The 22,848-nt window shown below is 62.3% G+C and overlaps 1 protein-coding gene and 1 long non-coding RNA gene across 4 annotated transcripts in view; one reads left to right on the top strand and one right to left on the bottom strand.

Annotated features, from left to right (window-relative positions):
• The window catches only part of Shank2 (SH3 and multiple ankyrin repeat domains 2), a 380,130-nt gene that overhangs the window by 251,727 nt on the left and 105,555 nt on the right, over positions 1–22,848 (bottom strand). The window contains 2 exon segments of the mRNA XM_078045409.1: positions 485–655; positions 1,417–1,483. Of these exon segments, the coding sequence (XP_077901535.1) occupies positions 485–655; positions 1,417–1,483 (238 nt within the window).
• On the top strand, positions 7–10,242 carry LOC144376950 (uncharacterized). Of its 3 annotated transcripts, none has more exons than XR_013437372.1 (5): positions 7–1,140; positions 1,457–1,505; positions 1,682–3,874; positions 4,011–4,139; positions 4,411–10,242. It is a non-coding gene; the product is annotated as an uncharacterized LOC144376950 (long non-coding RNA). The 3 variants fall into 3 exon arrangements; XR_013437371.1 differs by having other exon boundaries at positions 4,011–4,602; positions 5,021–10,242; XR_013437370.1 differs by having other exon boundaries at positions 4,011–10,242.

Here is a 22,848-nt window from a genome sequence, read left to right as displayed (position 1 = left end):
AGCTTTCCTGCTACTCTGCTGTCTGGCCTGGGGAGGTGGCAGGAAGACAGGCCCCTGCACCCCACGAGCTCAGTTCCTTCCCTAAACGGCTCTGCAGATGTCAACGCGTCCACCTCTAGAGTGTGTTCATGGGGCGTTGGCGCAGCCGGGGGGCAGGCCTGGAGCTCAGAGCCATTAAGTGACTTGGGCTCACAGACGGGATGCCTGGGCGTCCATGCAGCCTCCCGGAGCCCCGGTTCCCAGCGCAGGCTGCAGGGGTGCCAGCCAGGAACGGCACACAATCCCCCGAGCAGAGCAGGGCAGCCACAGCTGTGCACGGCACACTCGACACAGAGACCTGACAGCCAGACACACAGCCCACTCTCTCCAGCGCCAAAACAGGGTGAGGGGCACAGGCAGCGAGGGGCAGGCTCTACCTGCTGCTCCTCGGGGCCCCAGGAGCCCACCCGACCCTGGAGGGACGATGCCGCCTTCGGAAGCTCACCGCTGCCGGTCCAACGGGACTGCTCCCCGCTGCAGGTCCTGTGCAAGCCCGGGGCTGGAGGCCACAGGCCAGCGGGCTCATCCACGGTGCAGGACTGGGCCCAGCCAACGGCAGGGCGATGGCTATAAGGAGGAGCCCCAGAGACTGGCCTCCTGGTTGGCACAAGGGGCACTAAAAAGGGGAACGGTCATCAGCACCATCAGGGGGAGAGGGGGAGGCCACGGGAGGGGAGGGCAGGGCCCTGGGACTCTCCCCCGTCCAGGGGCAGAAGGGGGCTGTGCCTTACGCACCTTCCGTCATACACTCCTCCCGCGCCTGCAGACGAGTCTGAGGCCGTGAGAGCAGGCCCGCGACCCAGGCCACTGCCTGCCGCGTAGCCAGCCCGCTGCCTCCCCCTTCCCCAGCTCTGGGGCTCATTTCCTCCTTTAGATTTTTATGACTTTGATCTTTAGAGCAGTGTCCGGCTCCCAGCAAAGCCGAGAGGAAGCTTCTGGGTCTCCCGGCCCCCACCTGCTCAGCACGACACCTGCCATCGACACCCCCTGCCACAGAGGCACGTTCGTCCCACTGGTGAAGCCACGTAGCACCCAGGCCAACCACGCACACGAGGGAGCACCCCGGGCTGTGTGTCCTACCGTGTGGACACGCGCACGATGGTATGTGTCGGTTTTCAACACTTGGGGGAATGAGACACCTGACCCGGTGGGGAGTCCTAGACCCAGGCACCAGTGTCTCCTCCTGAGAAGCAGGTGGCACGTATCAGGTGGCCCAGTGTCTAGGGTCTCCTTTGGCCTCTCTGCTGCAAGCTAGGGACACACAGGGCCAGAGCGGGGGAGGCTGTCCACGCAGAGCTGCTCCCGGCTCTGCACCAGTCCCAGGAGGGCGTCGGAGCCGGCTCGCGTCTCCCTGCTGGACCCAACATGCCTACTCACCGACGTCCGTCTCCCTGTGGTTCTTGATGTACTCTGCCAGCTCGAAGTTGCCCGCGATGATCGCCACCTGCAAGTGGAAGCCACATGAGGTCAGGGCCAGCGGCACCACGGGGGGTCCACAGGCTTCACATCAAGGGAGGCCCAGGACAGGGGGCCCACAGAGCTCTCCAGGCTGCTGCTGACCCGTGCGCTCCCACCTGCCCAGCACCCAGAGCTCGTCCCAGCCTCCTGGTCACTTGGTGATGATGGTGTTGTCATTCACTAGGACCATGGGAGTGAGCGTGACTGACCCAGGGGCAGAGGGAGGCCATCTGACCAGCAGTGGAGAAGTCAGCAGGCCAGGGCCTGGACCGCCACCAGGTACTGCCTCCTGTGCTCCCAGATGGCCTGCCTGCCCACGCTTGGCCCTGCCAGTGCCCACGGCTGCAGAACGGCCAGCCAAGCGCACGTGTCTCCAGCTGAGTGAATCCCCTGCCCCGGGTGTGTGCATCAGAAGGAACAGGTGGGAAGTTCCGGAGATCATACGGGCAAGCTCGGGGTGTCCCAGGGGACCCTGGCAGGGCCAGCAGGCACAGGACAGCAGCCGGGACACACACATGGACAACAGGCTGCCCCAGGTGGTGGTGTGGGCGACCTACGCAATCTGCAGAGGCCTTAGGAGCTACGCGGGGCTTCCTGGGGGGAAGGAGCCTCCGTCTGCAGCTTCTGCTCTCGCCTGAGTTTCCGGCGGCTCAGACGCAGACTTGCCGGCCCCACGATCCCACGAGCCAAGGCCTCGCAGGACCTCTTGGTCCTGCACACGCTCGCCCACAGGGAGGCCCCTTGACTCCCAGGGCTCCTGTGTCAGTAAGCGCATCGTGAGCTGACCCTGGAGGTGGGAACGCTCTACCTACAGCTGACCTCCCGCGCATCACACCTGAGGCCACGGCATTCGTGGTCATTGCCGCCATCGCAGGCTGCTGGGACCCTGCTGCTCACCATCACTGTGAGCATTGCAAAAGAGCACCGGGGGGCACGGCCAGCCGGGAAAGACGGACAGTCAAAGTCTGAGGTACGGTGTCCACTGAATCATAGCTGGCTACACCACAGCACAGGGAAACCATTACAGGCTGCGGGCCGTGTGCACGAGTGTGGACATGCAGGTACGTGTGTGTGCCTGTGTGCGTGTGTCATGCTGGTCTCTCTGGAGAGGCCCCACCAACACAGCAATCGGTGCCAGCAGTGTTGTGCTGCTGTGACGAGCATCCAGACACGTGGAGCCCGCCTTGGGGCTGGACGGGGGGCGGGCTGGAAGTCTGAAGGTGCCTCTAGAAATAGGGACGTCAGTCATTCCAGGAAGGGCCCAGCTGGACGTGGGGAGCCGCTGTGGGAACGGGGAGCGGGGTCCTCGTAGGGTGACGAAGGACCTGCCTAACGGACTCCGGGGCTGGTGGCAGTAAGTGCCGACAGGGACTCTTGAGCTGAGAAGATTCTAGTCGACAGTGGAGGAGCCGCGAGGTGGAGAGGGAGGTGGACTGGGAGGACCTGATGAGAAGGCCCGGCCTCTGCTCCCTGAGGGCTGGGAGGAGGCTGGTGCAGCCCTGCGGCTCTGACTGCCTGGAGCCCGCGCCCCTTTCGCTGTGCTCACGCCCCTCCTGGATGGGGACTGTCCCGTGTCTGTCCCACGGGGCTTGCTGGAAGGTTTCCCTGCAGGGAATCTCGCCTCTGGAAGGACCGGGCCTCGAGTCTGACCGGGTGGAGGACGGTCTTCGGCTGAGTCTGTGAACTTGACGCTCAGGCCGACAGTGAAGGCTCCAGGGGTCCTGAGGGCTGGCCATGTTGCATTCAAGGGCGTGTGAATCTGGGGGGCAGAGGGCGGATCGCCATGGGCCGAACTGTGTTCCTCGGTGTCGTTTGTCGGAGTCTGAGTCTCTGGGGCGCATCTGGAGGGGCCTGGGCAGCACATCAGGGAAGGTGAGGTCGGCAGGGGTTAGCGCCCCTCGTGGAGAGACAGGAGGGAACCGCTTCGCTCGCTCTGTACCATGAGAGGACACGGCGTGAAGGCCACTGTCCAGTCAGGAAGAGCCCCGGCCAGAAACAACCAGGATGGCCCTGGCCCCGACTCCCAGCCTCCCAAACGGGGAGAAGACCCACGTCTACTGCTGAAGCCGCCCGGTCTGCAGGGCCTCGCTACGGCAGGCAGAGAGCAGGTGGCCCAGGGGCACGCACACGCTGCCCACGGCAGCACCGCCCACAGAACAGGAAGGGGGCAGGAAGCAGCCGCGGGTCCCCTGGGGGATCACGAAGCAAAACGCGGTCCTCGGTACAGTGCACTGTCCCTCGTCCTTACAGAGGAAGGACATTCCAGGACCTCCCATGGTGAGAGACACCAGGAGGACAGACACCGGGCCACCCGCTTACAGGAGCCCCTGGAGGTGCCAGAGCCACAGGGAGGGGGAGCCGGGCCGGAGGGGAGCAGGTGAGGTGGGCAGGTGCCAGGCCGGGGACGGAGGGAGCCCTGGAGGTGGCGGCGGCAGGTGAGGGTGGCCGGCGCCCCTGCCCACAGAACACGGCCAGGATGGGAATCTGGTGTGTGTTATCACACCCACACGCAGAGACAGGTCCACCCGTGGGGACCACAGGGCGAAGGGCACCGTGAGAACTTGGGATCCGCCCTGAAGAGCAGCAGGGGTTAGAGATGACCTGCCGGGCAGGGGGACAGCAGAGGCCTCAGAAGACGGCCAGTGAGTGGATGTCCTCGTCCTGCTGGCCCTGGGACCGGCCTCTCTGTGTCATGGGTCCCCATTCTCCAGTCTCTCCCCTGGGTGTGAAGGCGGGTGGGGGCACCTCCCGTGGGAGACGGAAGCCCAAGTGGCCTGCCTGAGGGACAGCGCCCCGGGGCCCTGCCCACTGACTCCTTGGACTTAGTGACCACCTCCACGGCAGCAGGAGGCCCCTCTTGGATGACTGCCATGATGGCTCACCACAGAGGCCACCGTGTCGCCCCACACCCAGGCGCACCCAGGCTGGACGGCCACACGACGTGCAGCTGGGGGTAGCTGCTGGTTTGGCTGCACCGAGGAGGGAGCCTGGGGTCAGCCGCCCGACAGGAGCCGGCTGTCAGTGACCCCAAGAGTGCGGCACAGGCAGGGAGGGCTCAGGCCCTCTGCGCGCTCCGTGAAGTGGGCACCAGGATCCGGGGGACAGGTGAGGTGGAGGCACAGAGAGGGTAGGTGGCTTGCCCAACAGCACAGAGCCAGGCGGCGCCAAAGCCAAGACGTCTGCTCAAGCTGCCCAGGTGGGGCCTGGGCCTCGTCGTCACCACACGGGGCACGTCTGTGGCGCCGTCTAGTGGGTGTTTAACTGTCAGCTCGTAACCGCTCCAGCCCCCTGTCTCTGCGCCCCGCCTGGGGTTCCCGGGTCACAGGCCCCTGAGGCCCTGCTGAGGCTGACAGACCCCTCCTGAGGGCCCGCACCGGGTCCACCACAGGAAGGACAGACGGGCAGATGGGACCTGAGTGTGGCTGAGGGTCCACGGGGGCCTCCCTGCAGTGCACCTCTGCGGTCCCAGCTCCGCCTTCTCCGCAGCTCGGCAACCCACAGCTCCCCCATCTTCCCCCAACAGGAGTGCAGCTCACCTCTCTGTCACTCTTCAATGACAACCACTGCCTACGGGGGGCCAGGATCCTGGAGAGAGACGGCTCCCACCTTGGAAAGTGTCCGGCAGAGCAGGCCGACTCGGCCTCACAGGAAGGGGCAGCTGGGCCCCCCCAGTGGAGGAGAGGCTGGCCAGACCTGGCCCCAGCCCCACGCCACACCCGGCCATCGCTGGCACGCCCTGGCTCCTGCACCTCAGTGTCCCCCGCGTGTGTCTCGCACCGTGGGATCGCCACAGCACAGCAGTGCCTAGGTCCCCCGAGGCCAGCTGTCTGTCAAGCCCATGTCCTCCTCAGACGCCCCAGTGCAGCACCTGGACCCTCTTTCTAAGTAGAGGGAGGCGCAGTCCAGAAGCAGCACCCGAATCCCCAGCACTGCTCCTCACGCCCGCCCGGTGCTGGCTCTGATCCTCTGACCTGTTTGCAGGAGGTCATCTTGTCATTCCCCAGTCCCTGCACCCACCCCACCCAGGACACCTCAATGTCGGGTGGACTCGGGGCCAGCCCTCCTTACCTGCTCCGTGCCATGGCACAGAGCTCCCCCAGATCAGGAGCACACACCCAAGGACAGGCAAGGAGACACGGCCACCTCTGTGGGGCCTGGGGCTCGCTCAGGTCTGGGTGAAAGGCACGCTGGACACTCATCGGCCAGTGTGTTCAGGTGCCCAGGCCGGTGGGGTGCACAGGCACCTGCTGCTGCCCCTCCCAGTGCCCGTGCGCCTGCTCTGTGTCTGGCTCTGCGCACCTGGCGGTCACATGCCAACCCTGTGCTGCCCGGGTGTGTGGACCTGCAGGTGGAGCCTGACCCTGCTGTGGACTCCCGGCCCCCGGAACCCTGCGAGGTGAGCTTCTGTGGCTCATGAGCCTCTCAGTCTGGGGTGCAGAGACCAAGAGGGCCTATCCTGCCCCCCACCACCTGGGCCCAGGCAGGACTCCACTCAGTGCCAAACCCCAGCCTCCCGCCTGGGGCAGGGAGAGGAGGTGCCTGTGGGCACCCTCAGGACGGAGTCACCAGGGAGCCTCACTGTGGCCCCTGAATGGCCCTGGTCCCCCATCCCAGCAGTGGGTGGTTAGCCCCATGGAGCCCCAGCCACCTGCCTGTGCCCGTGGTGTCACCTGCTCTGATGCTGAGCTGCACCCAGAGGGAGGGCAGGAGCCACCCCTCACTACTTGCCCCACTCTCCTGGGATCATGGCCGAGAGGCAACCCACTGCCGCCTGAGGAAGCTGCCCCTCCTCCCAAAGGGAGACGCCTTCCTCAGCCAGTGCCAGTCACACGTGGCCCAGGAGACCTCAGTGTCGGGGACAGACTCGGGGCCAGTCACCTTGCCTGGATCGTCACCCTGCACTGTGACTGGGAAGCAGTTCCTTGCAGACACGGCAAGGACAGCCCAGGGCTCCTCTGTCCCCTCTGCTGTCCCCCTGGAGGAGACAGCATCACCTCAGACACCTAGAGCTGCGCAGGAAGCCACTGATGCCAGACCTGGAGCCTCACCAGGGCACTTTAGTCACGAGCACCCGCCTCCCGGCACCTGGCTCCCTGCTCCACGAGAGACCCTCCCATCACCAGGCTGCAGGTGTCTGGGTGACCCAGAGGGTGACCCTCAGGCTCCAAGGAGAACAGTCCCCGGGGCTCTGCAAAGCTCCCTCGGGACTGGTGGCCTTTCAAAGCAATCAATGTGCATGACTCGCCTCCCAAACCAGGCGCAATGATGCAGGCGTGATTCTTCCACCACCACTGCTCAGAATTAAAACCCCGGTAAGTGGCTGAACAGCCGCTCACTATCAGCAGACCAAATGCAGGAATCTCCACGTGGAGCTGACATCCTGGCTGGGCGGGTTTATTTCAGGAATAAAACAGGATCGATCCATACGATCCACATCATTAACAGAACAGAAGGGGAAACGTCCACGTTCATCTTTGATAGTTGCTGCATCTGATATCAATTTCGATAAATGTTTTCTCAAACACGTCAGATACAATCATCCTGACTTTGTAATAAAGTTTAACAGACCAGGAACGAAATTTAATGGAAAGGAATAAATTAAGCCCCGTCGGCTACAGCGTCCACTAGTGAGAGGCAGCCCTCTGCCCCCTGGCCTTCAGTGCAGTCAACAACAGTCAGAAAAAGCGGCTCAGCTGCACGTGGGCATGTTCCCTGCCATCATCCCCTCCACAGCACAGCAGGCTCATGGGTTACAGAGCACAGCCTTGCGCAGGTGTTAAGAGACAGGAGGAGTGGGCGGTGGTCATGTGTGTACGACGCCATTCTAAGTACAGGCCTTGGCCTCTGCCGGGGGTCCTGAACTAACCCAAGGCAGGACAAGACAGCTCACGGCACTCAGAACTGAGTGGTACCTGGTCCTGAGGTCGGCCGCCCTCTTGCCTGGGTGACTGCACCGTCCTAGAGGGCTGGTGGGCTGAGCGGGGCTCACCTGTCTCCTCCACGCCTCCTCCGTCTTCCCCAGCCCACACCAGCTCCTGTACACCGGGACCTCAGGGCAGCGGGGAGACACACTTCTGGCACCTTCCCCTGGTCACAGCAGGGAGCAGCAGGCTCCCTGTCCCTCTGCACCCAGGATTGTGTGGAACCCTGAAGGCTACACCTTGGTCTGGGTTTGCAGCTGGGCTCCAGAGCCCGCACTCCTCAGCTGTGCACCATGCAGCTGGCGAAGGCCGGATCAGAACAGGTCAGGCACCTTCCACGGCTGCTGGGCACCGTCCACTCTGGGTCACTCCTGATCACAAAGGAGCTGTCACGCTGCCCCAGAAGTCAGCACTGAGAAATCGTTCCGAGCTCCCTCACCCGATCAACAGGCAAAGTCAGACTGGTGGAACCCGGCAGCCGTGAGTGGTGGGAATGTGAGGTCAGGGGATTGGCCACAGCCTGGGCCACTGTAGATGTTATAGACCGGGCCACTGTGGATATTACAGACTGTGCCACTGCGGATACTACAGACTGGGCCACTGTGGATGTTACAGACTGGGCCACTGTGGATGCTACAGACTGGGCCACTGCGGATACTACAGACTGGGCCACTGTGGATGTTACAGACCGGGCCACTGTGGATATTACAGACCGTGCCACTGCGGATACTACAGACTGGGCCACTGCGGATGTTACAGACTGGGCCACTGTGGATACTACAGACTGGGCCATGTGGATACTACAGACTGGGCCACTGTGGATGTTACAGACCGGGCCACTGCGGATATTACAGACCGTGCCACTGCGGATACTACAGACTGGGCCACTGCGGATGTTACAGACTGAGCCACTGTGGATATTACAGACTGGGCCACTGTGGATACTACAGACTGGGCCACTGTGGATGCTACAGACTGGGCCACTGTGGATGTTACAGACTGGGCCACTGTGGATACTACAGACTGGGCCACTGCGGATACTACAGACTGGGCCACTGTGGATGCTACAGACTGGGCCACTGTGGATGTTACAGACCGGGCCACTGTGGATGTTACAGACTGTGCCACTGCGGATACTACAGACTGGGCCACTGTGGATGCTACAGACTGGGCCACTGCGGATGCTACAGACTGGGCCACTGTGGATGTTACAGACTGGGCCATGTGGATGTTACAGACTGGGCCACTGTGGATACTACAGACTGGGCCACTGCGGATACTACAGACTGGGCCACTGCGGATGCTACAGACTGGGCCACTGTGGATGTTACAGACTGGGCCACTGTGGATGCTACAGACTGGGCCACTGTGGATGCTACAGATGGGCCACTGTGGATGCTACAGACTGGGCCACTGGGCCGAGCCCACGCGCTCTCTTTTAGACACCAGTTTACCCGAGGCCCCCTGGCCCTGCTGGCTCTGTCCACAGGCTGTGCTCCGTTCTCAGCAAACAGCCTGGATCACAGGGCCAAGGCTCCTGCCTGCCCACAGGACACAAATGACCTCCAGGGGGACTTGTGTGGCCTTTAAACAGACAGACTCCAGGACTCCGGGAGGCGGGAGAACTAGAAGCGAAGCTCCAACCACAGAAGCTGTGAGAACAAGTCCTAGTTAGAAGGGCGACCGGCCCAGGGTGACCTCGGATCCACAGCACGTCATTATGACACTCAACCTCCCCTCCCTGGAGAAGGCCAGGGGACTGGGACATCTGACGCCAACCTGCTGTCAATCAAAGGTGAAAGGTGGATCTGGACGGAACTCTCCGGAAACTTCCTGGGACCCCCAATAAAACAGGAGGCCGAAGCGATGCTCTGAGAGGACCCGCCCTCTCCCCCACCGCCCTGTGTACCCCTCCCCTTTCCCAGCTCTCCTAATAAACTGTGCCTGCTCCTGTGTGCCGCGCCCTGAAATTATTCAGGCCAGACTGCAAGGACTAGTGGCCGCAGGACCCCACAGTCACCCTGGCCCCTCAGGCGGCTCCTGTTCTATCACTAGACGACGGTCCACTGGTCTCCTCTCCCTCCAGCTGGGAGCTGCCACCTCCTCGCCCCCCGCCCTTAGAAGGGGCATCCAGCCCCAGCACCCTCTGCTCTGCTGGGAAAATGTTGATGGCTATCAAGGGGAAGAGCGCCCTGACGGACACCAGAGGGGCCTGAAGTCCAGCCAGCTCGGGAGGACGGGTGCCACCGTCTTACACCCACCCACTGCATCTTCCCTTTCCCAGATGAATTGGCCAATAAGATGTGTGGAGGGCACCGTTTGTCCCAGAACTCTCGGTAGGAAGCCAGCAATTCTCCAGCATCTGCTGAGAAACGTCCACGGGGCGGTCAGGTGGGCCCGAGATACAGAGGCGTGAGCCAGGGGGCGTCCCCACTCGGGCTGAAGCTGGGACTCGGGGGACAGAAGTTCCGAGCCTGGCCCTGCACCCGGACAAACTAAAACCATAGGCCTGGGGCATGGCTACTATAGAGTAGGCTTCAGTGTACACAGGGCCATAGGGTCCACTTGGACTTCTGAGCTCTGCTGCAGTATTTGTACCTGAGTATTTGTGACTTCAGGATGAGTCTTGAATGTGCTTTGCCTTATGAGATGAACATGATAGCTTTGTGTTCAGGGATAGAATGGATATTGTGTATAATTGTCCTCCCCAAATTACATGTACTTAGGTTGTTCTGCAGCCCTGTAGGCTGTTGGGGAGTGGGGGATCTCTTAGGATATGGGGCCTTGTGAAATTTAAGTCAATCACAGTGAACATGTGCTGCAAGTTGGTGGTCAGACCCTATCTCTTGCTCCCTTTGATTCCTAGAAACTAGGTGAGTGGCTGTCCCCACAGTGGGCTCTCTGCATTGCCCCTGGCTGACCCACGGAAGGTGTGGACTCCTCTCTTCATGGACTAGAGCACTGGAAGTCAGGAGCCAAAGGAAAGCTTCTCTTTATGTGCTGATGGCCTCAGGCACTTGCCACAGGGGTGCACAGCTGAGGAGCCCAATTTAGGTTACAGTGCAAGGAGAAAAGGCCAGGCCTGAAGGACAGCCTCTTCCTGGTCTCAGTCTCCTGTCCATGTAAGAAGCTGGCCTCATAGGGGCAGAGCTGGACAGTGGCTGTGGTGGTGAACAAGGTCAGGAGAGGGAGGGGCTGAGACAAGAGGCACATGGCCATGGCTGACACAGGAGCACTTGTCTGTCCTCACCCAGAGGGTGGCTGTGGGCAGCACGCTCACCCTGCAGACCCAGCAGAGCCAGCAGGAGGGATCAGGAGGGCTCTCCTCCCAGGAGGGAGAGTGTGGGATGATGGGTGGACCATGAGTCCTGAGCTGACCAACAGGCCATGCTCAGGCACCCAGACCTGCGTGGGGTGCGAGCAAGCTGGCCACCAGAGGCAGCTCCCATGCGCTTGATAGGTGCACACAGCCAAGCCCCAGGGACACCCGGACTGCTTCTCGCCGCCTGCAGAGGAGGAAGAAGCTTCCGGAACTCAGGAAAGTGAGGTCTTCAGGGTCCACTCAGCTCCGAAGCCAGGGCAGGGGCTGCATGTGTGCCTCCAGGGTTGTCACCACAGAGGACTGCGGCCCCACCGGCCGAGTGCCACGTCCCTGTGCACAAAGAGGCAGCGAATGCCAATGTCTGAGACGCAGGGACTGAGCCCGTTCAGGAGGCAGCGGCCAACAACAGAAGTGACGGAGTGAGTTAGGTCCCTACGGCCACCCACAAGGGGGGCTTCAACAGCACCAGCCCCTGCCCGGCTCTGGGGCCGCAGGTTCAGATCTGGGTGCCGCAGGTTGGCTCCCCCCCCCCAGGCCTCCCTCCTCTGCTCGCCAAGGTGGCTTCTTCTGCATCCCCACGTGGTCCTCGTGTCTGACCTGACCTTACAAGGACCCGGCCACCTGGAGTAGGCCACCTAGTGACCCTGTTTTAGCCTAATTGCCTTTAGAAGACACGGCCTCCAGCTGCAGTAGTCACGTTCTGAGGGTCCAGGGGTCAGGGGCAGGGGTCAGCCCAGGACAACCTCCACGGAGAGCAGAGAGGCCGCCCCTCTTCCTCCTGGACCCGTAAGTCCTAGAACACGCCAAGCCTGCTCCCCCCGCCCCAGTGAGCCTGCTTCCAGGGAGTGGGGGCTGAGGGGGCCGGCACAAGGAGCCGCTGACCCTGCCCGCTCCCCTTCCCCCAAGATGTTGTCATGAAACTCCACACACCCAGAGGGTGGGGAGGGGGTGGTGAAGTTCAAGATGGCGCCCGGGCGGCTCACACGGCTGGCTGTCCAGGTGCAGCTGGTGAGACCCCCTCTCCCAAACTCAGATCTGTGGGACCAAGAGCATCCGTGCCCTAGGGCACCGGCTGAACACCGGCACGCGCCCCGCCCACCCTCCAAGACGCTCCCGCTCTCCAGCTCTCCGGAGGCCTTATCCCCCCACTCTGCATTGTTTTAATTTGGGTGGAAACGTGCACCGTGAGATGCGCAGGCCCAGAGGAGCCAGGAGACGAGTTCTGACGGCCAGGACCCGCCCCTGCTTCATGCCAACCGCCAGCAAGAGCACCCCCCCCTCCGGGAGCTCCCCTGCCCTGCTGGCCACTTCCTGGCTCCCAGGGACACACACCCGACCTCTGTCACCACAAATCACTGGCCCTGTTTGCTGAGAGTGGCCCAGGGGAAATCGCATCACAGGCTCCTGTGTGGCTTCTGCCCTTTCCCAGAGACACGCAGCGCTACGGCAGGCATCAGTTTCCCTGTGTGCTGAAGTCCCACTGTGTGCTGTGCCTGGCTGAGCTGCCCGTTCTGCCTGGACCTTGGCCGTGACGGGGGAAGCCGCGCTGTGTGCCCTCGCCTGGCACGCGCTTGCCTCTGCCTCCGCTGGGCCGGCTCCCACGGGCCAGGGCCGGGCACGGGGTGTGCGTCACACCTCCCAACTGCACCCCCGTCCCTGTGCAGGGTGTCGGTGGAATGCCCACAGGCCCTGGCCTGTTCCAGTCACTGTTCCCAGCACAGGGCGGAGCCTGTCTCTTACAGCTGGCCATTGGGGGAGTGAAATGGGCGATTTGAAGCTTCCTTTGCCCTCTGTCCTTCATAACCTCATCGTTGCTGTCATTAAAACAAAATCCACTTCCAACTGTCCCAGAAGTTTGAAAAAGCAGCGACCCTGGGACTCACACCAAGAACCGAAGCGCCAGCTCAGGAGGCTGCAGCTCAGGACCCGCCCCGAGCCCCAGGTGCCCAGGCAGGCCACAAGGAGGCACTGCCCTTGCTCGGAGACCAGTTCCTGCCCCAGAGATGAGAGGCAGGAGTAGAGATGGGTTCTCACAGGTGGTGGCTGTTCCCCCTTATCCTTGCGGACATGTTCCCACCCGAGGGGACACCTGAAACCCCAAACCTGTGTATGCACAGAGAGCATTCGCCTTGGCCCTGTGGGCATCTCTTCGGCATGTCGGGATGACCACCGTTCTTGCATTTGGAGCCAGTCAGTAAAACTGGGGGTCACCCAAACGCAGCACCAGGCGCAGACAGCTACTAAGCAACCACTGGGCAGGTGACATATACAGTATGGATCCGCTGCCCAGGGTGATTCTGGTCCAGGGCAGAACACCCAGGACAGAATGCTGGGAGATTTCACGGATCTATTCAAGAACAGCCTGCAATTTAAAACATGTGACTTGTTCACTTATGGAATCTTCCATTTGACATCTTGCAGAGGTTCCTGTGGATAACAGAAACCGGGGATCGGGGCAATACCATCCTCACCAGGTCTCCTCACATACGCGTAGAATGGTTCACGTTACCCACTGATGCGGAGGACGTTTAACAAACTAAATCCCGTGAGCGAAAGGGAAGTTGTGCAGTCACCCAAGTGTGAAGAAAGCGGCTCGTCCGGTGCTAGGGGAGGGCCCGTACCCGGTCAGCTTCTCCAAGAAACCCAATGCCTGATTCGAAATCGCGGCACACTGGGGACGCACTTCTGAAACGTGAACCCAGGGGTGTCGTCCGCGAGGCGGAGATGGCCTGTGGAAACGGTCTTGTTTCTCAGCCCCGCGGTCTTGCCAAGCTCAGGGAACGGAGCTAGAGACGTCCAGGCCAAGTCCTGGATTCAGGTGATCCCCTCCCACCCCAAACCCCAGCAAAGGGAAGCGGGAGCCCTTGTTCCAGCCCCTCCGCTCCCGCGCCCCACCCGCCTGCTGGGGAGTCTGCGAATGGACGCAGGCTAGGCCCTGTCCTTCAGAGAGAAGACAGCGCTGTGGTCAGGCCCAGAGCCGCGAAGACACTTCCTGTTACGGTGCCGGCTCCCTGTCCTCCTTCACGCACCCTAACCCCAGGCCCAGGTATGATCACTCAGGCCCCGGCACACTCGGATTCCCAGCGGCCTCCAGCTGCTGCAATGCACGGGACACACGAGAATGACATTCCTCGCAGTTAAGTAAGGCAGAATTCATTTCGATATCTTCAGGAGTAGAACGGAATCAAAACACGGGGAGCCTGTGGATGGCGACCGGGCTTCTCAGAACCCACACGGGGAGTGAAGGAGAACAGAGGATGGCAGAGGGGCTTCTGGGGCCTCAGAGTCCCCATCTCCAGCCCTCGCCGGGCATCAGGTGGTGTCCTGATGACGGCCGCTCAACGGGGTGTGAGCCACATTTTCCTGATGGCTACCGATGCTGAGCATTTTTATCATACCTACCAAAGGAAATGCCGTCACCATCCCAGAGACACCTGCACACCAGCTCATCACAGCTCTGTTCCTAACTGCAAGGATGTGGGGTGGGCCTAGGGCCCGTCCACAAAGGAAGGGACAAAGGACCTGAGGTGTCTCTCCACACTAGAATACTAGTCAGCTCTGAAGAAGGATGAAATCCTGCCATTTACAGCAAAGTGGGTGGAGATGGAGGACGTTATGCTGAGTGGAAGACGCAGGGGGACAAGCACCATGAGGGCTCTCAGAAGCAGAAGCCGAAACAGGCGACCTATGAGCAGAACAGTGTTACCAGGACTGGGCAGGGCAGGAGGGGCTGGATTTCATCAGTGCGTGCTGTCTGCATGAGTGGAGACAAGTGAACCCCACTAATATGCACGTCTGATAAGGCTCGAAAACACGCTCTAAAAAGTTCTTATAAGTAATTTAAAATCACTAAAATGTACGCAGAGGACTCACAGTTTCCACCTAGGATTTGGGGCTTAAGGAGGTGATTCTGGGTTGGATGCCGGCTCTAAAACCTGCTGAGACTCACGTGAAAACCCCACAAGGCAGCACCCTAAAGGACCCGGCACTCAGGATCCCGGGTGGCTGCTAGCCTGCCACGTGTGGGTGACAGCGCGGCTCTTCCTGGCTCCTCCCATTTCCAAGGCAAGAAGGTCAGCCCTTCTGAAGACAGCCAGGCCCTGCCCTCTGTGTGGCTTCGTGGGTGTGGTCACTCTGTGGCAGACACCCTCCGATGTTACAAACTTGCAGGGTGCAGCACACACAGCACCGGGCAGTGGAGGATTCTGCCTGGGCTCAGGGCCCTGGGGAGGTGACAGGGCCCCAGGCGCCCGGTGGCTCTGGGCATCTCTCTGGGAGCCTGGAGGGGACCCCACCCACCTGTCAGTTCAGCAGCCATTCCCAGCATCCAGCAGTGGCACTGCCACGCTGGTCCCTACCCCAGCTCCGTCTCCCTTAGACACAATGCACCTGTCACCAGGAGACCTAGAGCCTGGCCTGCCCTAGCCAGGGACGACGGAGAGTCCCCAGCACACATCCCACAGGAGGGGGAGGCCTAGGGTGAGGAAGAGCGGGGGTGTGAAGAGGAAGGACACCCAGGGACAGGGTCCTCAGGGAGCCTCCGGGTAAGGGAGCTATTTGCCCCAGAGGCCCTGGTCCAAGAGCAGCGGGTCTCGTCCCGGGAAGCGCTCTGCGGGTGGAGCTGACCCCTGGGGCTCGACGTGGCCTGGGGAGGATGGGCGGGCATCCTCACCTGCATGACCAGCTCGTCCTGGGGTCCCGAGAGGAGAGAAGGAAGCACTGGTGTCCTCCTTTAAACACAGAACCTGGCCCCCAGGGGACACTTAGCTGCCGGGGAGCCTCGTCTCCAACGTGCCCGGCTGCTGTTCCAACGTCTGCTGTTCCAACGTCTGCTGCACATGTGAGCAGGTGTGTGTGCCCAGATCCCTGAGCCACTGCAGCCCGCCCAACCCTTTAATCCCTTGGTTCTGAGTCTCGCTGCCATCTGTGGACGGATCATGAGGCAGTAATCCCGGAACAGCCACCGGGTTGGCTCAGCGGAGTTCTAGCACCCAACCTAGGGGGTCACGTGGGGGGTGCTCTGCCCCCAGGCTCAGGGGGGACCCAGATGACCGGCTCAGAAGGTGCTGGGCCCAGCTCGGTGACACCAGGTGCAGCTGAGACCAGGGAGGAGCTAAGTCCACAGCCCCCCACCTGGGAGGACAGCTGGGCCCAGGCCTCAGAGAAAGGAGACCCCCAGCCCTCGGAAGCCTGGCAGGCAGAGCCCTGTCCCTAAGTCAAGGACACCTGGACTCTGCCTGTGGGCACTCGAGCTCCCAACATCCCTTTCTTTTCATAAACTCCGAAGCTCTGCCCCTCCTCCTCTCACTCCAGGACGTCCCCTGGGACCCAGGTATGCTTCCACACTCTGCCAGGCCTGTCGGGTGAACCAGCCCACGTGCCTCCTGCCAATGCCAGGGATGGATGACCTGGGCTGTCCTCTGTGTGGTGGGCAGGGTGGGCAGCACAGGGTCCAGGTGACCCCAGCGCCTTGAACTCTGCAACGTCAGGTTGGGTGTGAGACAGGGCGGACCTAGGGAGGGGTCAGGGACCCAGGAACTACCTGGACAGGGAGGGACAGGACAGAATAGCCCCCACTGCTGACCCGTCATGTGGTCACATGTGGAGAAAGGCACAGAAAGCTCTCAGCACTTCCGGACCGCAAAGCTGGCAGTGACTAGAAATGTAAATCCCGCCATCCGCCGCGTCCCCCCCCCCCCCCGTGGGCCTTCCCAGAATTGGAACACTGGGAATCCCTGGAAGCGGGGGCGGGTAACTGCCCACCTGGCAGCTGCGTGGCACCAGGCCCCGCCCTCTGCACAGTTAGCACAGAGATCCGCACCCCCGTGCCCTGTCCCCACTCCAGAGGCCACAGGTGCTCCAGGCTGCGGGGCCCCTGGGAGCAGAGCAGACCCCCTCGCTGTGTGTGGGCCGAGTGGCTCAGCGTGTGTCCTTGGCACCCCGGGCCACTGTTGGGGTGCTCAGCTGAATCTTATGCCAACGGAAAAGTGAGACAATAAGAGGGAAAAGAGCCAAGGCCCTGAGAGGAAACTGGCCCTCGGCCCCGTGGACGCTGACACCTACGCCCACTCCCAGGGTGAGGGCTGCACCTGGTGGAGCCGCCAGGTAACCGGCAAGAGCCAACCCACACTTGAAACAGTTCTAGGAGCGCCAGGCCCCGGGAAGACACGCAATCGCCATGAAACGTGTGTGCTACTAAGCTGCTGCCACGCCGGCTCCTGGACAAGAGGACACGTGTCCACACGTGGGGCCTCTGGCTGCCCGAGGGGTGGGGCTCAGACAGGCCCTGCAGCTCCCCTCGGGGGCTCTGTGCTGGCCACAGCCCAGGGCAGCCCACCAGAGAAGCCAGCCACAGGCCTGATTGACAGACCCAGTCGGAGGGTCAGAGGCCACCGCCCACACTTCCAGTGTCCTCGGTGCCAGGTGTGGAGCCACATGGCGTTGCCTGCCAAAGAGAAATTGGGGAAAAGATGCCAAAAACTGTGTGATCTCCTCCCCCCACTGGTGTGTTAAAGCTACAGATAACACTGTGCATGTTCACATCGTGGTGTTTTGAGAGGTGGCGGGAGGGCTGCTGGTGCCGACTCCCCCCGCGTCACCTTGCGGCTACTGCGTTTGATGAGACCTCCTGAGCGCTACCCCCGCACTCGAGGACACAGCTGCTACCAGGACCGTCGCCAGGCTGCACCACACCTGGAGAACCCCCTGCTCCCCTACAGCTGAAATTCTGTGTCCCCTGACCCACTGTGCCCAGCCCCCGGGGACCATCGGTCACCCTCGGCTTCTGTCAATTCAGGTGTAAAGGGGGACACTCTTAAAAACCGACCCAGAGCAACCAACCAGAGCCGGGCAACGGGCAGTTCCCAAGCCCGGCTCTGGCACAGTAGTCCTACTGGGATAAGGCCGGCTTCGGGTCCCGGGTCCCAGGTCGCCAGGTGCGTGGCTTTGGCCATGTCATTTAGCAGCTCTGAGCCTCGGTTTCCTCACTGTAAACAGGGACATGCAGACCTACACTCGGGGCCCTTGGTGTACTCAGCGAGGCCGCCAGACCAAGGAGCACCCAGAAAGAGCAGCTCCTGCTCTCCATGTCACCTAAGCAGAGAAGGGAACAGGGAGCAAGGACGGGGTGCTGGGCCTCCACGGACAGCACTTGTTTTGCAGATTCAACCTTAAGATAAAACAAACATCCACCCAACTAAAATCCAGAATCAAAGACTTCCAAAGCAGCCGTTGACACCAAAACCAGATTTAAACCATGTCCGGGTGTGCCCAGGGTGCTGGCCTACACCCAGGTGGCAGCAAACGACATCCTATCACAGCGACTGGACTGCACGTCCCCCTGGGATCCTCTCAAATGACAAAGCACAGCTGCGGGTGAGGGTCTGGCCACCTCGGCACACGGCGGGGCCAGAGCCAGCTGCGCGGGACACTGAGGAGAAAGCTCGGGAGGGGGCGGCTCCTGGGGGCCGAGGGCTGCGGCCTGCTGAGGGGCAGGGTCCTGAGACCAGGAGGCTAAGCGGAACCCCCCAACCCGCCGCCTGGTCACTGGTCCCCAGAGCTCCTGCACTGGACACTTCACACCCGTGCTAGGAGTGGGGTTGGACCAGAGGAGACGTGGACACAGAGTACGCCATTATCCAGGGAGGGGGGTCGTCCCGCAAGACGAGGTGATTAGAGAAGGGGTTCAGCCCTCTCTGGCCTTCCGTCCACCGTCTGTGATGGGCTCTCCTGGAGGGCTGGGTGCCTGTGGGAGGAGGGTGCCCTCGGCTCTGGACCACCGTCTCGTGCAGGGCTGCGGGCGGCCTCACGCCCAGGAGGACCGCTGTGACCCAGACCAGCTCAGGAGGCCTCTCCTCAGCCTCCTCCTGTGAGGACCCGTCAGCTGCTGCCCTGGGACCTCTCAGAGAGGCCCAGGAGATACCGCGGGGGGCAGCAGGAGGTCCACTGCACGGCCCCAGCATCCCAGGGAAGGCCTGCAGGCCCGGGCGCTGTCTGAAGGGCTTTCTTTTCTACGTGCTGTAGTCGGCATCCCTCGCACCCACCACTAGCTCCTCGCGATGCTACCAGGGTCCCCAGGGGTCCCGTCTGGTTGGGCAGGCACTGACTGGCCAGACCCCCTGCACTGAGGTCAGCCCCGGAGCAGGTCTCTCCTGACAGGAGCTGGGGAGCTGCGGCCCAGGCACCCCGGGCACCCCGGGCACCCCAGGCACACTCCAAGGACACGGGGCGGCTGCCTGAGCGAGGCCAGGGAAGCAGGGGAGTCCATCCGGCCAAGACCTGACCCTTCCGGAGGCCAGAACGCCCCCGCTGTTTCCTGCTCACAGGACGCAGCCTGCTTTGGAGAGAAGAAGGGAAGGCGTCCCACGGCCTGGGCGGGGCGGCCAGGAGAGCGGGAGGGCTCCACGTTTCCTGTTCATCAGGGGCTTTGGGGCGCAGAGACACAGAGAGCCACCCCGGGGCAGGTGTGGTGACACTGCGGTTCTAGAGGACTCCGTAGCTCTCACCCGAGAGGCTGCCTGGGGGCCTCGGTGTCGCTTCTCTGCCTTGTTCTGCTTTTCCTCTGGAGTCTGTGCCTTTGGGAGCCACTGCCCCACGGGAGGCTGTACACACGTGGCACCTGCAGCAGCACTGAGGCCGGCTCGTGCCCCCAGAACCCATGCTCCGAGGGTTTTCTTGGTACCAGGGGTTGAACCCAGGGGCGCTTAACCACTGAGCCCCACCCCAGCCTTTCTACTTTTTGTTTTGAGGCAGGGTCTTGCTAAGTTGCTCAGGAGCCTACTAAGTTGATGAGGCTGGCCTCGACTTGTGATCCTCTAGCCTCAGCCTTCCGAGTCACTGGGATCAAAGCCACCGTGACCAGCTGGATGGTCTTCTGTGGCTCTGTTCTCCGTCCGTCACTGACTCCCATTCCTCCAGGGAACCTCCTCCTCCCACTGCCGTTCCCCAGGAAGGTGGTGCTCCACAAATGGGGGTCCACACCCCTCCCCCTACAGACTGTCCCTGGAAGCTTCCCCCCACCCCCTGGCAGGGGGATGCACAAGGCCAGCTGTAGCCATCCGAGGGCAGGGGCCAGGGTGTCAGGCTGCCCAGAGCAGCAGCTGTCTGGACCCCGCAGCAGCCCTGCATGCTTGAGGAAGCACGTCACGCACACGCCCCATTTCACCAGCGACTTACCGAATTAATATTTCAACGATACCCTGCCGCGGTCGACTCTGAGTGCAGAAAAACACGCGTCTTCATGGCAAAGACGGCCCACCAAGGCGCACGAAGCCCTGTGTGCGTGGAGGCCCCTGGCAGCTGAGGTGGAAGCAGGTGCCTCCTGAGAACCTAAGAGCCCTTCTCGGGACATTCCTTCAGTCTCTCCCTGCACCCGCCCCGTGCCCTGCACCCAGCGCAGCAGGAGCCCTTCTGAAGGAGCCTGTGTGAACGCCAGGGGCTCAAAGCCCCGTAGAAAACCCGGGACCTCGGAGCTCTGAGCCTGCTCAGCCAGACTGCATCCCACTGAAACAGCCCCCCAGCTCCCAGGAGACGTGCCCCGGGAGCTCTGGCCTGGGGGACGCCTCCCCTGCTTGGCAATGTGCACAGCAGCCCTATGACCCACCACCACACCCACCCCCAGGCTGCTGCAGCTCTGGTCTGTAAAGCTGCTGGGGACACTGAATGACTGGGTCCTGAGGTGCTGCTGCTGGGCACGTGCAGGGTGGCCCCCCTTCACGAGCTGATGCGACGGGAAGCCAGCTTCCCGGGTGGGCCAAGTTGGCCCCTGACCACCGAGCCAGCCCAGCCCCCACACGCACTTCACCCCAGGGTCCACCCTGGTGCCCTGGGACACCAGAGGGCGCTTCCACTGCTCCCTGGGACCCAGCTGGCCAGCAAAGTCATCCCAAAGGCGCAGGAATTCAAAGGATGAGGCACCATGGATTGCAGAGGGGACCCAAGATTAGGGCGCCACGTGGCTCAAGCCATGGTGGCGGGAGGCAGGCGCTGCACTGTTCCCCCCCGAGCTTGATCCAGGTGGGACCACCATGCTGCCCGTGCTCTGTGCCTCTCTGCAGGGACCTGGACTTCAGTGAGGAGGCAAATTCAAGGTGCGGAACCTAAAGATGAGTCCTCCCCAAGGGCCTCCAGGCCTGGCCTTCCAGCCAGGGGCGGGCAGACCCCTCTGACTCTCCGCTCTCAGCTACATGCGTCCTGCTCGGTCCCCTCCACCAGCCAACTACAGGAAGGGAAGCCTGTGCGGAGGGTCCCTGCCACGCACTGCGGGGACAGCGGAGCCCCGGCAGCTCTGGGCTGCCCCAAGGCCCCTCTGCGCTACCTTCCTGGCTCAAAAACTCAAGGCCCACGCCGAGGAGACACGGGCGCAGAAGGAGCCCTCCAGGCACAGGGTCTTATGATCCGTCAGGAACGATTCTCTCCGCGCTGTTAAAACAGACACGCGTCTCTGAACGCCGACTGAATTCCACTGAAACGCGCCCCACCGCGGTCACAGGTGGACTCTCCTGTTAGGCCGTCCCTCTGGCTGCAGGCCCAGGTGCTTCACTGCCTCAGATGGCCAGTGGCTCTGGGGATGTGGGCCCAGGGACTGAGGGTCTGCAGGGGACAGAGGTCACAGGCAGCGCCAGGAAGAGAACCTGAGTCTCGGGCCACCGCAGGAAGGGGTCAGGAGAGGACATCAAGATCCCAGGACCTGGGGCCTGCCAAGGAGGCCTTGCTGGGCAGGCCACCTTCCAGGCTGGGATGGCTGGTTTGAAGGGTCCACTCGCCTGGGCCCTAGGTGCCCGACATGAGCTCCTCCTGGGTGTATGGGCCTATTTCACCTGGTGGGCTCCCACCACCCCAGCCCTAGGTTGTGAGAACAAAGGGCGGGGTGAGGGGAGCGCTCCCCTGCCAGAGGGGACCATCTGAGCTGCCACTCACTCTCCTGCCCTGGGACTGGGCCCCACCTGTCCGCTCCCCTGCTGGCTGGGCACTTGGCCTTCATAATGGCGGGAGACACCGCCCTCCTCCTTCCCGTCCCGCCGTCCTGCTGTGCAGAGTGCAAAGTCCTCCGAGGAGGTGTCTGTGCCCAGGATGCTGCAGACCACCCGCCCTTGGCGGAGAGCCTGGTGACCGTGGAGAGGGGGAGAGAGGTCAGCACCAGCGCAGCTCGGCTCTGAGGCCCCTTAATGGCCAATTACTCTCGACCTCTGCATCTGACTAATGTCCTTGAGACTCCTGGGAAAACCTTCAGGATGCCACCAGGCGGGGCAGACCCAGCCTCCAGCAGCCCAGAGCTGGAGAGTCAAGGGTGACCGCGGACCTGTTGGGAGGCCCTCGCTCTGCTGGGCCACCTGCCTAAGTGCCACCCAGGTGAGTGGACGGTGCACGGCTCATGCCCCCTCCTGGTGATGGAAGTTCACATGACCTCCTCCACGTGGAGAGGGCCACCCAGGCCACGGGAAGCTGGGTCCCCAGCCACGGCCACTCCTTTGGCTCAGTATGAAATGTTTTATTTCCTTTAAAACACAGCCATTATTTTATGTCAATGATCACCTAAATACATATGCTTCTCACCACGTCTGTCCTCCAGAGAACTCTGCTCCGCACGGGACCCTCAACTTCACCAACAGCACGGCCCCAGACTCAGATGGATGCCACACCTGTTCCCCTGTGTGGAGCAGCCCAAGCCCCTCCACGGCGAACCCTGGGGCCCCTCCGGGAAAGGCGCGTCTGTTTGAGGGAGAACAGCGACGGCCAGGTGTCGAGGAGCTGGTCAGCCAGCCAGGGAGACTAATGCTGCAGGAGCAGACCAGGCTCCAGGGCAGACGGGGCGCATGGGGGCTGGTGGGGACCATCCGGGGGAGTGCGAGTCGGTTGCCAGGGCAACTCACCCCAGAAAGGCCCTGGGCGGAAGCGGCGGCTGGTCTCCCGCCTGCTCCCAGCTGGACCATGGGATAATGGGGCTTGGAGAGTTGAGGCAGCACGTGGCTCTGGGGACAGCACGTGGCTGTGGGGACAGGCATCTGCTTCAAAGCTGGTCTGGTGGGGCGAGGAGGACCAGGAGCTGGTTCCCTCCCACAGGGCAGAATGGGACCAAGGGAGGAGAAGGTCACCAGCCTGGCAAGACCT

Source organism: Ictidomys tridecemlineatus, chromosome 4 (assembly GCF_052094955.1).
Source record: "Ictidomys tridecemlineatus isolate mIctTri1 chromosome 4, mIctTri1.hap1, whole genome shotgun sequence".
NCBI lineage: Eukaryota > Metazoa > Chordata > Mammalia > Rodentia > Sciuridae > Ictidomys > Ictidomys tridecemlineatus.
Note: the sequence above shows the minus strand (reverse complement) of the source record. Positions and strands in the feature narration are given on the sequence as shown.